Source organism: Colobus angolensis, unplaced genomic scaffold (assembly GCF_000951035.1).
Source record: "Colobus angolensis palliatus isolate OR3802 unplaced genomic scaffold, Cang.pa_1.0 Scaffold154, whole genome shotgun sequence".
Classification (NCBI taxonomy): Eukaryota; Metazoa; Chordata; class Mammalia; order Primates; family Cercopithecidae; genus Colobus; species Colobus angolensis.
Genome location: NW_012114644.1, coordinates 5,055,830 through 5,072,785, shown reverse-complemented (window position 1 = coordinate 5,072,785; position 16,956 = coordinate 5,055,830). Strand labels below are relative to the sequence as shown.

General features: G+C 56.6%; 1 protein-coding gene across 1 annotated transcript in view; it reads right to left on the bottom strand.

Annotated features, from left to right (window-relative positions):
* The window catches only part of CIC (capicua transcriptional repressor), a 27,740-nt gene extending 15,370 nt beyond the window's left edge, over positions 1-12,370 (bottom strand). The window contains 2 exon segments of the mRNA XM_011936549.1: positions 6,321-9,118; positions 12,314-12,370. Of these exon segments, the coding sequence (XP_011791939.1) occupies positions 6,321-9,108 (2,788 nt within the window). The 5' untranslated portion in view covers positions 9,109-9,118; positions 12,314-12,370.
* Positions 12,371-16,956: the final 4,586 nt, after the last annotated feature.

Sequence of the window (16,956 nt, the reverse complement as noted above, 5' to 3'; positions counted from 1 at the left end):
CCCACCCAGCCCAAGGACGCGGCCGCGCAGGGGTTAATGGCTCAGGGGCGGGGAAGCAGGCCTCCACCAATCAGCGGTCGGCGGGCGAGACGGCAACCAATGGGAAGGACGGAGGACCGACACAGGAGGCCTGCACCCAGGGGCGCGCGGGAACCAGCACCCCTGGGTGCCAGCGGGGGCTGGGCGCGGCCCTCGCTGGGTGCCAGTCCGCGTCTACGCAACCCCCAGAGCACCTGGTTTCCCCGACTACTTCGCAAGAAACAAGCTCAGTGGGGGGACAGCATCTTGCAGCCGAGAGGTGGCACAGCCGGGATTTGAACCCAAATCTATCTGGCTTCACAATCAGCTTTTCCGCCGGAAAAAGGGGACAGGAGTTCCCTGCCCGGTGCCTCGTGGGGAGCGGGAACAGGGGATAGGGTGGGGGTGGAGGAGGCGGCGCGGCGGGCTAGGGTCCAGCCGCCTGCGGTGCAGCCGCTGCCGCCGGTGGTAATGGGAGCCAGACGCCGTCGCCGCCGCTAATGCGCCTCCCTCCCGGCCACTAATGGAGCCATTAATACCCGGGCGCCGGGGACTCCGGGACGTACCAACCCCTACCCCCCTGCCGCGCATGCGCACGCCTGCTGTCCCGCCGCGGCCTGCCGCCAGGAGGCAGCCTGACGCCTCGCAGTTCCAGGTGCTGGGGGCTCTTCTACAAAGTCACCAAGATTCACTCCTGCAACTTCACAAGCTCTTCCTCCTCTCCTCCTCTTCCCCAAGCCATCTTCTTCCCAACTCCTGCCTTTCCAGGGCGATCTCCAGGGGTCTCTGATACCTAGATCCGACCTTTTCCCTCCCCTGCGCTAAATGCTTTCTTGGCTCTTTACTGGCCCCAGTAGAGTCCCAGCTTCTCAGCCTGGCATTCAGGCTGGGCCTGTCGTCCACAGCACCCTTCTGCTAAGCCTGGACTCTGGTGTCAGCTCCAGGCTCAACTAGCCACTCGGAGTTCATGCACTTTCACTCCTCCTGGTCTTTGCTCATGCAGCTGCTTCAGGTGGAATTGCCTTTTCCTTTCTTTGACTACTCTGAAATCTACTCATTCCTCATACTTCAGCTCAAATGTCACCTCCAATGAGAAACCTACCTGATCCTCCCTTATCAGCCCCCATGAACCACTGAGTTGTCCCTGCCCCGTGGCTTCCCCAGACTCAGTACCTCCCTAGGCTCATCCTTGCCTGTGCCTGCATCCACATCTGCCTTCCTCACCCACTTGCCCCAGGACTGCTCAGCCCTGGGCCTGGCAGAGGGATGAGGAGGGAGCTGGTTCCTGCTGGTGGAGATAGGGTTCACTGTTTGAGACAAAATGGAAATTATGGTGGGCAGTACCTGGATCTGGGGAGTCAGGAGACCCAGGCTTAACCCCTCTGGCCCCTCTTTTTCCCCACCTGCCCAAGCATAGTTGGTGGGTACTGCCTGGTCTCTGAGGCCCTACCCATTGGGGTGCACTATATCTGGGACTCGTTTCAATGAAGCTGGCATCAAATGAAAGGCAAGGGGTAGCGGGGGAGGTAGGGTGAACTGGGTCATGCCCTCTAGCAGGTGGTTGGGCACAGAAGCTTCTTTCCTGCCGCCCCCCACGGCCGGATCTCCTAGCTTGGTCCATACAGCCTCTGCCTTCCTGCCTGTCTTGGGAACAGGTGTTTGGATGGTGGATGGGTCTACAGGATGGATCTCAACACTTCTCAGCAGATTTCAGGGACAGTAGTAGGCAGTTAATTTGTCAAAGAGCATGAGGGGGCTCCCCGGCCTGGACAACCTCCCAACACTCCCCAAGAAGGAAGTAGGAGACCTGGTGCTTGGCAACTGCCCACTGTCTTAAAAGAACAGAACCTGATATGCACCTGATATGCACAGGGCGGGGATGGGAGGCTGGCATGGGGGCAGCAAGTCCGTCCAAAGAGTGGAAGTGGGAGGGCCAAAGAGAAGCCAAGGCTGGCCCAGAGACACAGGATGCCAAGACTGGCAACCAAAACAGAAGGAGGGTGGGCTGAAAGCTCAGACAAGGACTGAAGTCCAGAGACAGACAAACCCAGGAAGACATAGGGAGCCCCCAGACTCAAAGAAGAGTCAGACAGATAGAGGTCCCGAAAGAGACACACGTATCGACCTAGAAATAGAGACCAGAGATAGAGGAAGCCAAGGATAAGACAGACAGACAGAGCCAGACTGCCAGACAGAGGCCCAGGACAAGAAGTAACGCCTGTCAATAAGGGGAAGCCAAGCAGGAAGCTGGGAGCCGGGAGGCCATACCAGGAATGGGGCTGAGACATCTGGACTCCTGGACTGGGGCTGCAGGCCCTGGGGCGGGATCCTCTCCTGGGCAGCAGGCGGGAAGAGTCAGAGGGAGGTGGCAACGGCAGCTGGCTGTCCATGCCATGCGCAGAATGTGGAGAATGCCAGCCGCCTGCCCCAGCAAGTCCCCCAGCGGAAGCAAATGCCTGAATGGGGGCAGGAGCAGGCAGACTGCCCTGGGCCGCCCCCTTACACCTGCTGCCCTCTGATGGAGGGTCAGGCCCTGGCACAGGCCAGCAGAAGGGACGAAGCCTGCAACCTTACTATACCACTGAACATGGTCTGCCCTATCTGGGCCCCGTGGGGAGAAGGCTGCAAGCTGCCTACCTCCCAAGGGCTTAGGGAGGCCTCTGGGAGAAGAATGAAAGGGCCGGCTATTCAGGAACCTGAAGGCGTCCTGGATACCTCAGCATGGGTGTTGTTAGGGAGGTGCTCCTCAGAACTGCCAGGACAGGCACTGGACAAGTTATGATGACCAGGTGGCCCCCAGCAAGGGGCCTCCCTTCTCTGATCCTCAGTCTACCCCTGGACAACAGGCCTGGCAATCTGCTTCACAGCATCAGGCGGAGCTGATGAAATGGCCCCAAGCCCCGGGTTAGGCACACAGTCTTCGCTCAGTAGAGTAGGTATTATTGTTATCATTGTTATTATTGAAAGTGCTTGAGAGCCTGGGATCTGGAGCCAGACAGTCTGATTTCAAATCCTGGCTCTTGGCAGCTGGGTGCGGTGACTCACGCCTGTAATCCCAGCACTTTGGGAGGCCAAGGTAGGAGGATCACCTGAGGTCAGGAGTTCAAGACCAGCCTGGCCAACATGGTGAAACCTTGGCTCTACTAAAAATACAAAAATTAGCCGGGTGTGGTGGCACACTCCTGTAATCCCAGCTACTCGGGAGGCTGAGGCGGGAGAATCGCTTGAACCCAGGAGGAAGTTGCAGTGAGCCAAGGTTGCGCTACTGCACTGCAGCCTGGGTGACAGAGCCAGACTCTGTCTCAAAATCCTGGCAGTCTGGCTCATGCCTGTAATCCCAGCACTTTGGGAGGCTGAGGCAGGCAGATCACCAGGTCAGGAGATCAAGACCATCCTGACTAACACGGTGAAACCCCGTCTCTACTAAAAATGCAAAAAAAATTAGCCGGGCGTGGTGGCAGGTACCTGCAGTCCCAGCTACTTGGGAGGCTGAGGCAGGAGAATGGCGTGAACTTGGGAGGCGGAGCTTGCAGTGAGCCGAGATCGCGCCACTGGACTCCAGCCTGGGCGACAGAGGGAGACTCTGTCTCAAAAAAAAAAAAAAAAAAAAAAAAATTCTGGCTCTCTCTTTTCCTAGCTGAGGGACACCGGGCAAGTCACTTAGCCTCTCAGGCTACGGTTTCCTCCTCTGTCCAGTGGAACTAGTAATCATGGTACCAGCCTGGGGCATTGTGAGGATTCAGGGAGTAAAGACTCAGCAGGACTCACTGAAGTGTGTCAGGCACGTGTATCACCTGTGCTGCTCAGTGAGTTATTATTACTGCCACTTTTGGTAGTGAGAGTCCCATAGTCTGGAGGCTGGGAGATGGCTCAAGGCCCTCATCCTGCCCCTCACTGCCTGGCTGGCCTCAATCAAGACTCTCCTTTTGTCAGGGCCTCACTTTTCCTCATCTGGAAAATGGTAACAAGAGCCCTGCTGGGCCTACTCTGGTAAGCCTCAGCATCCGCTGCACCAGAGCCATCCCTCCCCACTCCACAGCAGGAGTGGCCACATGAAACAATACTGTAGGGGCCATGTTGGGGGCTGTGGGCACATGGAGGGGTGAAGGGTAGGGGAGTGGTTACAGACTCTCTGATTTAGTTTCTTCATTGCCAAAGGACAGAAATCCCTGCTGTAAAATTTGCTCATATCACCTATAACAACAAACGTAAAAAATGTTGGCGTCAGGGTGAAACACATGGCTTACAACCTCAGTTCCGTATATGAGCATGAGGGGCAGGCATAGCCCATGTCCCTGTGCCCTGTCCCTAGGGACTGGCCTGGGCTGGAACCCCGTAAGGGCAGGGCCAGGCCAGTGCTCCTTCCTGAAAGGGCTCCTGCCCCAGCCCAAGCCACAGTGGCTCCTACCCACATCCACACCCAGCCTCTTTCCTCCCTGGTCTCCCTGCCTCTGGCCTCAGAGACTCAAACACACCCTCCATGGTGCAGCAGTGGTTGAATCTGCTCAAAACCTTCCATGGCTCCCTAATACCCTCAGGATACATTTCATAATGATCTTACTTAAGGGTCCTCTCTGATCTAACCCTTGCTCACCAATCCAGCCACACATCCCCAACACTCACTCGCCATCTAGAGCCTTTGACTTTGCAGATTCAACATCTTACAAATATCTGCTTTTGCCTTAAGGCCTTCGCACAAACTCTTTCCTCTGCCTGAAGGTCCTTCCTGCCTACCTTGCCAGGCTCACATCTGCACACCCTTCAGGTTTCAGTTCATAGGCACCTGGCCGTTCCTCCAAGAAGCCTTCTCTGACTTCTCAGACTGGACAGGCATCTTCTCTGGGCTCCCACGGCCTCCTGGGCTTCTTCCACCCCATCTCTGACCACCCCAGACTGTTACTGTCTAGGGAGGGGTCTATCTTTTCCAGAGGCCATGAACCCTGTGTAAATAGACTGTGTCCTCAGCACCATCCAGCACAGGGCCAGGCACAGCACAGGGCCAGGCCCTGAATCAACAGTAGATTAATAAATAAATAAAAATAAATACGGCCAGGTGCAGTGGCTCACACCTGGAATCCCAGCATTTTGGGAGGCCAAGACTGGAAGATTGCTTGAGCCCAGGAATTCAAGACCAGCCTGGGCAACATAGTGAGACCCCCTCTCTATAAAACTAAATACATACATACATACATAAACAAGTAAGAAAGAAATGCTAGGAAGGAGCTTCTTACAGGTCTGTCACCCTCTCTGTGTTGCTCCTACAAGGCCCAGCCTGGCCTTGGTCCCTGGCTGTCCAGCATCATCTCAGAAATGGCACTCTCCCACCCCCAGCCTCAGCTCTCCAGCCACCGTGGCCTTCCATCTTCCCCTCCCAGGCTGTGCTCCTTCCGGTCTCGGCGCTGTCCCGTCACCCTCCTCCCAGGAGGCTCTTCTGCCCCATGGTTGCTGGTTCCCACTCATCCTTCAACTCCTGAATTACACGCCCTGTCCTCAGGGCAGCCAGGCTAGATTCACACCTGGAGGAGTGCCCAGCACACCCCCCGGCTCCCTTCCACGGCACTGACTGTGCCTGTGATGTTTATTAGACACAGTGGTAAAGATGACGGCTCCAGTCCTGGTCCTGCCACCTCCTGGGAAGGACCTGTTAGAGACTCCGTCTGCCCATCTGTAATCCAGCACTATGGCCACGTGGTCACGGGCCAGCCTGCCTGGGTTTGAGGACTGCTCCAGGATTTACTAGCCATGTAACCCTGGGCAAGTTATGACTCTGGCCTTAGTTTCCTCTAAACAAGCATAATCATAGCACTCTCCTGTTAGGGTGGTTGTGAAGATAAAATGAGCTAATATTTGAAAAGGATTTAGAACAGGGGGTACATGGTAAGCGCTCTATGAGGTGGATGTGAAAATTTGGCAAGCTCACCTACATACAGTGCTTACCATGGCAATGCCCTCACCCGGTCCCCCAAGACATGGAAGCTGTTGCCACAATTACCATTCTCTGTTATCCCATCAGCTCCATGGAGACCTGACTCAATAAAGTCTGCATTCAGTAAAGGTTTGCTGACTGATAGACCTCTCGAGACCAGAATCTCTGACAGGAGGCGTCTGGAAACGGTGCCTTGAGCCTTAAAAGTCCAATCCCTTCCTGACATGTGAATTCCCACTGCAACATCTGTGCAGAGAGGAGGCCGGCCTCCGCTTGAAGCCCTCCCGAGGTGAGGAGCTCACCTCTCGAGAGTTCAGCTTGCAAGAGGCCCTCTAAGAGGTGAGCCTGGCACAGCCCATCCACTTCCACCTCTTACCTGTTCCAGGCCGGCCCATGATGACTTCCTTCTTGGGGGCAGGGTGGCTGGTATAGCTGCTGGGCACCAAAACGGGCAACAGGGCAGCAGGTGAGGGGTGGAAGGCCACAGGCTGAAAGGGTGAAGAAGCCAGGCCAAAGGTGGGCATCGGCTGGGCCACGGCAGTTGGTGCAGCTGGAGGCACAGTGATGGGCACGGGGGCTGGCAGAGGTGGGGGCAGGCCAGGCTTCCCACTGGCCACCCCAGTGGGCACCGGGGTCTCGCGGCAGCCCCGCCCAGGTCCCCCAGCCCGCACCTCACCAGCAGTGCCCACCTCCCCAGGGAATTTGGAGGGCAGTGGCACATCAGGGTTGCGGACAATGACAGGTGAGTCCCGCTGCACGGCAGGCACCCTGCGCACAGAGGGCCCCGGATCCGAGGTCAGGCCGGCAGGCGGGGGCAACAGCAGCAATGGTGAGGGCTGGCGGGAGCGAGAGAAGGGCACAGCAGGGGACACGGCCCGGAAGCCAGCTGGCGTGGAGGGTGTAGGTGTGTGGGACACTGAGTCCACACCAGAGTCTAAGTTGTCACTCTTGGGAAAGTCTGGGGCGGCTCCTCCACCCCCTGCGCCAGGGGCCCCCAAGGCCCCTGGGTGCGGCAACAGCTCTGTCTTCCGTCGCCCAGGGCTGATGGGCACGGTGAAGGTCAGGTTGGTCTGGAAGGTGGGTAGGATTCCAGAGGAGTGGCGCTCTCGGGGGGCAGGTGGCGGTGGGTGGGGGCCCAGGTCTGGCGGCGTCAGCACACCTGCTTTAGGGGTGCTGGCGCTCAGGTGGCGACTGCGGACTGCAGTGCGCTGGATGACTGGCGAGGCATTGATGGGGCTGAAGTTGGCAGGGCGGAAACCAAAGAGTGGCGAGGGTGAGGGTGACGGGGCTGGCGAGAAGGGCGATTGCGTGGAGACGGGTGAGAAGGAGGGCGTGCCTGAGCGCGAGCTGCCCAGCGACACCAGCATCACGGCCGCCTCACACTCGTCGAACTCAAAGCGTGACAAGTCAGCAGGGGCCACCAGGCGTGGCCGTGAGTCTCCACGAGCCGCCACACTGCTGGCCTCACTGTCCCTCGATGTCTCATCACCCCAGTCAAACTCTGTGCTGCCCTCACGGGCTGCCACGGCCGCGGGCCGGCCCGCCCCCCCCGGCCCACTGTCTGCCAGGCCCTCCATCTCTTTGGTTCGCATGGACAGGTGACGTGAGCAGTAGCCCCGCCGCTGTGACTCCTTCATGCAGCCATCTCGCGAGCACAGCCGGCGCCACTGCTTGCCGTTGAACTTCTTTCGTATTCCGCTGGGTGTGCAGACCACATCACCCTTCTTGTACTTCTGCTGGGCCGCTGTCAGTGGCGTGCGGGCCCGGGCTGCCGGTGCGGTCCCCTTTTCCAGGGAGGCCACACTGCTGCTGCGGCTGCCACCCTGGCTCCCCTCCTGGCAAGGCGAGGGCTGCTCACCAGGGCGGCCGGGGCCCACAAAGGCTGGAGACTTGGGTGGCGGTGACAGGAGCTGGGGTGGGGGCAGTGGGAGCAAGGCAGGGGTACCCAACGCTGGAGGCTGCTTCTCCTCACCCTCCTCACAGTGAGTACCCAGGTTGCCACCAAAGCTGATCTTAGAGACCTCAGCGTCCTCGGGCTGTTTGGGGTCCAGGGCAGCAGGGCAGGGTGGCAAGGTGGCCCCAGGCTCCACCTGCTCTTCCTCGCGGCCTGTCGGGGGCTTCCTCAGCATGGCCTCAGGTTCCCAGGGGGGGCGCAGCAGGCGTAGGCTGGAGCGGGCCACCCACACGGCCTCCTCCGGCTCACGGTGCAGTGGCTGTGGGGGCTGCGGGAGGCTACCTGGTGGGCCTGGCTGGGAGCTGGGGCCAGGGCTGAGACGGACCTTGTAGGCAGCTGGCTTGGTGGCCACCTCCACCACCACACCTTCCCGGTAGGCAGCCACGCCGGGCTCCACACAGGTACAGACAGCTGTGCCCACCACCAGGGCACCTGGTGGGGGCGTGGCATCCAAAACTACATCCACACCAGCGCCTGGCACCCCCTCGTAGAAAGTCAGGGCTCGGTCACCAGGGAACTGCACGCCCAGGTCCTGGCTTCGGCGCACCTGGCGCACCACAGCCGGCAGGAAGAGGCCATCACCACGCCGGGCCAGCACCCGCTGGGACCGCAGTTGCCGCAGGTCATAGCCACCACTGGTACTGCCGGGGGGCCAGGGGCCTGGACCACAAGGCTCAGCTGGCTCATCCTCCAGGTCTGCCGAGTGCTCACTGGCTGTGTCAGTGGAGGAGGAGCGAGTGGAGGTGGGTGGCCGTGGAGGCACCCCCAGGCCACCGGCCTCCTCAGGGGTCCGCACCCGCTCTTCAGGGGCCCCAGCCACCCCACTGCTGCCAGCTCCGTGCTCCTCTACATACTTCTTCTTGGGCGCTCGAGACTTGAACGTGGCCGTCTTGCGGCTGAGTGAGGGCTCCCAGCGACCTGCCTCCCCATCCCCTTTGGGGTCCTCAGCTGGGCCTGGAGCCGGGTCGCCAGGGTGCAGCTCCAGTGGAGGACCTTCAGCCCCAGGGCCCCGCTCAGCCTCCTCTTCCTCCCCTTCCTCAGCCTCTTCGGACCCAGGCTGCGGCTGCTGTGCCTCGTCGTCCTCCTCCTCTGGCTTGTCACCCTCCCCAGCCCCTCGCCGCCTCAGAGCCTTGGCCCTGGTGCTTGGGGGAGACTTGCTGCCACTGCCAGGACCTGAAAGGCCAGTGCATGCCTTTTTCATTGGCTTCATTTTTCTTCACCTGCAGGGTGGGAAAGCAGACGGGGATTATGCGGAGCAACTCAGGAACCCCCACCAGAGCCAATGTACCCTAAGATTTCCCATTTGCTGAGTCTACTGTCTCCATTCCACCATCCCCAAGGCCTCCTCGTTGGCTGCCCTCAACTCATGTGATACCCCAGTCAGCACCAGGCACAGGCGAGCACCCGAGCCCCCTGAGTATACACACTCTGGCTCCCTGGGGAACGTTCACAGACACCTGCTGGCTCTGCAGAGGACACAGAGCACATGCTCTGAACACCCCAAGGGGACAGCAGAAGCACTAACAGTTCACACCTATGGAACACTCCCTGCGTCCTGAACTCCATGCTAAACTTGCCTTTATTAACCCGTTTCATCCTCACAACAGCCCTAAAAGTAGGTGCTACTATCGGCCTCATTTCACACCTGAGGAAACCGAGCCACAGAAAGATGAGGCAACTTGTCCAAGATTATCCAGGTGGGAAACAGTAGCGCTAGGGTCTGAACCCAGGCTCTCTGGCTCCAGAGTCTGTGCTCCTGACCATTTCAGTGTGCTGCCTGTCACATGATCCAGAGGGCACATTTACTCTCACTGTCGCCATGCAGAGAGTACATGCACTCAGACACACACACATGCACAAGCACCAAGTCACAGAAAGGGAGGTGACTGGGCTGTGATATGAGCCTCTCTCCGCCCCCCACCCTCCCTCTGCCACTCTGGGCGGCCTGGCATGGCCAGGCATTGTGGGAAGAAGTGGGCAGCTGAGAGTCCCGAGGGACGGCTGCCCACTCTGTTCTGCACCCCAGGGCTGCCAGGTACAGCCATCTCCCCAGATCCTGGCAGGGAGCAGGCAGGGGCATGTCTGGGGCAAGAGCTCATACCCAGCACTGCCACGGGGCCGTGCATGAGCACACGCACGCGCACAAACACACACACACGCACACACACGCACAGAAGCACGCACACGTCATCACACAGTGGGACACAGAGCTACACCCCAGGGTTTCTCTGTCCCACTGGATGGGAGCCTGCTCCTCCCCCAACAGCACCCAGCGTGATACCCGCAAGCCCAGCCCCCTTCTTCTTGCCTGCATGCATCCCCGCCCTGGCTGGGCTGGCTCTGGCAGGGTGGCTGAGTCGGCCAGCCCCCCGCAAGCCCCCAAATATGCCCTCCAACTCCAAGTGGGGATAAGTGGGATAAGGTCAAAGAAAGCAGGACAAGCCCAACAGGCCAACCTCACCCACTTCCTGAACAGTCATTACTGCCCGCCCCCTTTCCAGCTGCCCTGAGAAAAGACAAGGGGAAAAAACTTTACTCTGAAGTGACTAAGAGAACCTGAGAGGCCAAAACGGAGGCCGCTAGGAGGGTTGGGGGGCCCAGGACCATAAGCCAAACACAATGAGGGGCAACCCCAACTCAGTCTTCCAGCTACTGGGGGACCCTTGACCTCATGCTCTCTCACTAGGGGCCTGCTCCTCCTGTGGAGCCTGGAGTCCCAGGCCTGCCCTTTCTTGGGCCAATCCTGGGGTCCTCACAGGCAGAGCCTGGAGGGCACCCCAGGGCTGGCACCCAAGTGCCCAGAAGTTGGGTAGCCATCACCACCTACTACCCACTGACCCACTGGACTACCATACTGGGGACTGAGATCTGGCCCCAGGTTTTCCAAACACAAACCTTTGCATACCCCACCCAGGGCCTACAACTATGCCGCCTGTACCCCCAGAACTTGCTGCCTGGCCCAGCCTCTCTTCACCCCAGAGCTGCTTTCTTTCCCCTAGGGCCTACTCTCTTCCTGTCCAGCCCCTCTGAATAACTCCCACCCAAGCCCCAGGGGCCCTCACCTTCCTCAGATTTGAGTAGTAACTCCCGGAACCCAGGCCAGCCCAGGCCCTGGCTCTCTGGGGTCTCATACCCTCTGTTTCTATTAGCCCTCCAGGCACCAGCTTCTCTGCCACTCTCTCTCCCATCCTGTCACCACCTCTATCTCTACCTCTCTGTTAGCATGCCCTAGGCCCCCTCCTGTCACCCCCTCCTTGTCACCACCATTTATCTCTGTCACCTATTCCTCTCAGTCACTCTCCTGTCAGCCATCTCCGGACCTGTCACCTTCTCTCCCCATCACCTCTCCTTGTCACACTCTCCAACTCTGTCCCCTCCCTCTCCCTGTCACCCTGATCTAGTCCTGTCACCCCTCCATTTCTGTTACCCTTCTTTGCCCACCACCCCCTCCCCCAGTTACCCCTTTTCTGTCAAACCCCCACCACTTCCTCCACTCCCTCCTCCCTTCCCACCATTCCGCCCACCCCTTTCCCCCTGTACCCCCTCCCTGTCCCTGCCACCTGTCCCCTCTAGGCCCCCAGCCCCCCGGACACCCCTTTCCCGTGTCAGCCCTGGCCCCGCCCCTCACCTTGGGCTCGGCGGGGTTTCGGGGCGGGGGGCCGTGGCTCCGGCTCGGTCCGGTCCGGTCCCTCCCCGCCCCCCCTCCGGCTCTCCCTCTCGATTCTCCCTTTTTTTTTTACTCCAACACACAAAATGGTGAATGGACCTGCAACAGCTGGAGCAGCCAGCCAATCAGCGATCACAACCCCGCTGACCGGCGCCAGCCTAGACCAATAGATATCCGCAGCCTGGTCGGCTCCGCCTCTCGACTACGAGCGACGTTCGCGGGGACCAATCGGGCCCATCCGGCAGCGCTGGGGGGCGGGGTCAAAGTCCAAGACCGGCCTCCCTCCGGGACCGACACTAACCTGAGCCTACGACAGCCTGATCTGCCTAGGGCCCTACCCTACAACAAGTGAAGGACACCAGCCGTATCCAATTGCAGGCCGTCTTAGTTCCAAATGACAAATACAGTACCCAGTCGCCATGCAGCCTAGGCCGGAACCCAACCTCTGTAAGGGACAGTAACCAATGAAATGAAAGAAGGAGGGGCTAAGGGGCAGGCTGTCCAATGAGTGGACGTAGGAGGCGTGGCCCGAACGTTTGTTGACCGACTAGTCGCAATTCCTGCTGGGAATCGTAGTCTTCTCACGTCTTCGGCCCATAGCCGACAGTACAAGGAAGACTACAACTCCCATGTGACAGAGTGCCTGGAGCACCAAAGAACCCAGGCGAGGAGAAAAAGTCGAAAAGGGCAGTTCACCGTGAGTCTCACTGGACGCCAGGAGTATCTTAGACCCAGGGCCCCGACTCACCCGTATTCCTGGCTCTGGCGTCGCCGGTGGCTCCTCTCAGTGGCAGCGGTAGCGGCAAGAGGGGGAGGTGCAAGGAGCAGCCAACCGCCACCCGCGAGCCTCGCAGCCAATCAGCAGCGGCCGGGGCGGTGCAATGACCTCACCGGCTCTACTCTCTTACCCCTCCCCCATGTGGTTGTTGCTGCCGGTAGACAGAGTAGGGAAGTTTGGGTTGGGGGAGGGGAGGCGAACCAGTGATGTCACCTTTCCCCTTCTTGATTGGCTGCCGGGTGGCCAGGACTACGACCAATCGACGGTCTCGAAAAGTCTGGCGCGGCCCCGCGGAAAGCACTGTTGCCACCGGGAGGGGAGAGAACGCGCGCTTGTGGGGTGTCGCGCGCTGCAGTATAGGCAACGCGCGCGGCCTGGGGCCCGGGGGACAGGTCACCTCCTCCAAGAGTTTGACATTTAGGACAGCGCAGTTTGACAGCCCACTAGGCATTGGGACAGGGGGCCGAGATGAGGAAATGCAGCGCTTCTTGGGGCTTCGCACTGCATTACGTGGAGAGCCACACTTTGTGGGTGTACGCCCCTGGCGGAGGGAGATTTTTAAAGATCCTAGGGGTAGGGGGGTGTCACACTGGAGTGGAGGAGGACAGGGAGATGCCCTGTTTGTAGTAGATGCCTGCTGCTCCGATACGAGTTTACAACCAGGTGTGAACCTGTCTGCAATGCATTTATGCCTTCCACCTTGTATTTGCCCTGATCCCAGGCTAATGGGAAGCCATATGGGTTACGCTGGCCGCAGGGAGGGTTTCTTTTGCCTGTGACAGGTTCAAATTCCACACTGGAATTCACACCATTTGTGAGGAAACTGCATCCAGTCTATGGCAAGTCATACTGTCCACGAAACACTCAAACTACGTGTGAAAGAATGTGCTAGGGTATAGAGCTAGTTCATAGCATAGAAGAAATATCGGTTGTCCAATGGGGTTCATGGACTATGAAAGATATTCACATCTATGAGAAAGTCCCACTGTTCACAAATTATTTGTCTTGAGATTGGGGGAAATTCATTGTCCACAAGGAGTTCACACTCGGAAGGAATCTTATACCCTACACTGTTATATTATTATTTTTTTTTTATTTTTGTTTTTTTCCCCCGAGACGGAGTCTTCCTCTGTCGCCCAGACTGGAGTGCAATGGTGTGACCTCGGCTTACTGCAACTTCCGCCTCTTGGGTTCTAGGGATTCTCCTGCCTACGCCTCCTGAGTAGCTGGGATTACAGGCACGCACCACCACACCCGGCTAATTTTTGTATTTTTAGTAGACACGGGGTTTCACCATGTTGGTCAGGCTAGTCTTGAACTCCTGACCTCGTGATCCGCCCGCCTCAGCCTCCCCAAGTATTGGGATTACAGGCGTGAGCCACCACGCCCAGCCCTGTTATATTATTTATACAATCTTAAACTTACCATACCCCTAGTACTATTGTAATATAATTTTATTTATTTATTTATTTATTTTTAATTGAATTTATTTTTTTTGAGATGGAGTGTCGCTCTGTCGCCCAGGCTGGAGTGCAGTGGTGCGATCTCGGCTCACTGCAACTTCTGCCTCCTGGGTTCAAGCGATTCTCATGCCTTAGCCTCCTGAGTAGCCGGGATTACAGGCGCGCGCCACCATGCCCCGCTAATTGTAGTATTTTTAGTACAGACGGGGTTTCACCATTTTGGTCAAGCTGGTCTTGAACTCCTGACCTCATGACTCGCCCACCTCAGCCTCCCAAAGTGCCGGGTTTACAGGCGTGAGCCGCTGTGCCCGGCCTAATTCTATTTATTTTTATTTTATTTTAATTTTTTTTCAGACAGGGTCTCACTGTGTCGCCCAGGCTGGAGTGCAGTGGCAGCATCATAGCTCACTGCAACCTTGAATGCTTGGGTTTAAGCAGTCCTCCTGCCTCAGCCTCCTGAGTAGCTGGGACCACAGGCATGCACCACCATGCCCTGCTAATTTATTTATTTATTTATTTATTGTAGAGATGGAGTCTCGCTATGTTGTCTAGACTGGTCTCCAATTTCTAGCCTCAAGCTATCCTTCCATCTTGGCCTCCCGAAGTGCTGGGATTATAGGAATAAGCCACTGCGTCTAGCCTTTAATGTAATCCTAAAGGACAATTCATCCTTCCATATTGGGTGGACCTGGAGTTGAGGGAGATTTGACAAAGCAGTTTATATTGTGCACATTGGGTAGATGCTGAATCTGGGGGAAATTTACACTCAAGAGAGTGCACACTGTCTTTGTAGGTAGCCCCATGGGGAGTGGTTCATGGTATCACAAAAGGGGTTCACAGCAGCCACAGAAAGTTCTCCATGCATGGAGATGTGCCCTGTCTGTGTTAACTTTGTCATGGATACGAAGAGATTACACTGTCTGTGGGGAAGCTCATAAGGGGCAGGAGTTCACATTGCCAATGGGAGCTTACATTATGTTTGGGGGAGATTTTTATTGATTAAGGTAGGATTTCATGTTCCACAGTCGGTTTGCATCAGGTGTGAGGGAGAATTAGACTTTTAGCAGAGAGGTGTGTACTCTGCATGAGGGAACTCTGCATGAGGGAACTTGGCCTAGGGAACCTGCTGCAGTGAAAGGAGGTCTTGACTGTCAGTTGAACGGCTTTTCTCTGGCTGTGGTAAATTTATAATATCTGTGTAGGGATCCCCACTGCTTACAAGAGTTATACCATGTTGGGATGCTGAGAAGGCAGATCACTTGAGGTCAGGAGTTCCAGACCAGCCTGGCCAACATGGTGAAACCCACCTCTACTAAAAATACAAAAATTCGGCTGAGTGTGATGGCTCACGTCTGTACTCCTAGCACTTTGGAAGGCCAAGGTGGGTGGATCACCTGAGATCGGGAGTTTGAGACCAGCCTGGCCAACATGGTAAAACCCCATCTCTACTAAAAATACCACAAAAATTAGCCAGGCATGGTGACGGGTGCCTGTAATCCCAACTACTCAGGAGGCAGAGGCAAGAGAAACGGTTGAGCCCAGGAGACAGAGGTGGCAGTGAGCTGAGATTGTGCCATTGCATTCCAGCCTGAGCGACAGAACAAGACTCTATCTCCAAAAAATAAAAATGCAGGCCAGGCGCGGTGGTGCATGCCTGTACTCCCAGCACTTTAGGAGGCCAAGGCAGGCAGATTGTGAGGTCAGGAGATCGAGACCATCCTGGCTAACACGATGAAACCCCATCTCTACTACAAATACAAAAAATTAGCCAGGTGTGGTGGCATGCGCCTGTAGTCCCAGCTACTTGGGAGGCTAAGGCAGGAGAATCACTTGAACCCAGGAGGCAGAGATTGCAGTGAGCTGAGATTGCACCACTGTACTCCAACTTGGGTGGCAGAGCGAGACTCCGTCTCAAAAAAAAAAAAAAAAAAAATAGCCAGACGTGGTGGCACGCATCTGTAATCCCTGCTACTCAGGAGGCTGAGGCAGGAGAGTGTCTTGAACCTGGGAGGTGGACATTACAGTGAAGTGAGATTGCACCACTGCTCCAGCCTGGGCAACAAAGTGAGACTCAGACTCAAAAAAGAGAAAAAAAAAAAAAAAGAAGAAAAGAGTTACAGCGTGCATAATAAATACATGAAGGAAACCTGTAGATGGGAATTCACACTGTCCAAGGCCTGTTTCCCCGGTCATTGAGGAAAAGTGTGCACAGGGAGCTGCACCCTGCCCCTGGGAGAATTACATAAACCATAGTTAACTTAGTTACACAGTTAATTGAAATTACACTGTCATGTGGGGTAAGGGGTGATGCTACAGAAGGCAGGATAGCACAGGCTTAGCCAGACTGCCTAAGGTAAAATCCCAGCTGGGCTTTTTCCCAGCTGTGTGACATTGGGAAAGTTACTTAATCTCTGTATGTCTTGATTTCCACCCTTGTAAAAAGGGATAATAAAATAAACTTAAGCAGTAAACCGCAGGACCTTTTTTTTTGAGACAGTCTTGCTCTGTCGCCCAGGCTGGAGTGCAGCGGCACAATCTCGGCTCACTGCAAACTCCGCCTCCCGAGTTCACACCATTCTCCTGACTCAGCCTCCTGAGTAGCTGGGACTACAGGAGCCCACCACCATGCCCAGCTACTTTTTTGTATTTTTAGTAGAGATGGGATTTTACTATGTTAGCCAGGATGGTCTTGATCTCCCGACATCGTGATCCACCTGCCTCGGCCTCCCAAAGTGCTAGGATTACAGGTGTGAGCCACCGCGCCCAGACCGCAGAACTTTAGTTTATTTACTTATTTCTTTTGAGTAGCTGAGACTACAGGCGCACGCCATGATGTCCAGTCAATTTTTGTATTTTTAGTAGAGACAGAGTTTCACCACGTTGACCACATGGTCTCCATCGCTTGACCTCATGATCTGCCTTCCAAAGTGATGGGATTACAGGTGTGAGCCACCGCACACAGCTGGGTTTTTTTTTTTTTTTCTTTTTTGAGACAGTCTTGCCCTGTTGCCCAGGATGGAGTGCCCTGGTTCAATCTTGGCTCACTGCAGCCTCCGCCTCCTGGGTTCAAGCAATTCTCCTGTTTCAGCCTCTCAAGTAGCTGGGACTACAGGCACTTGCCACCATAGCCAGCTAATTTTTATATGTTTT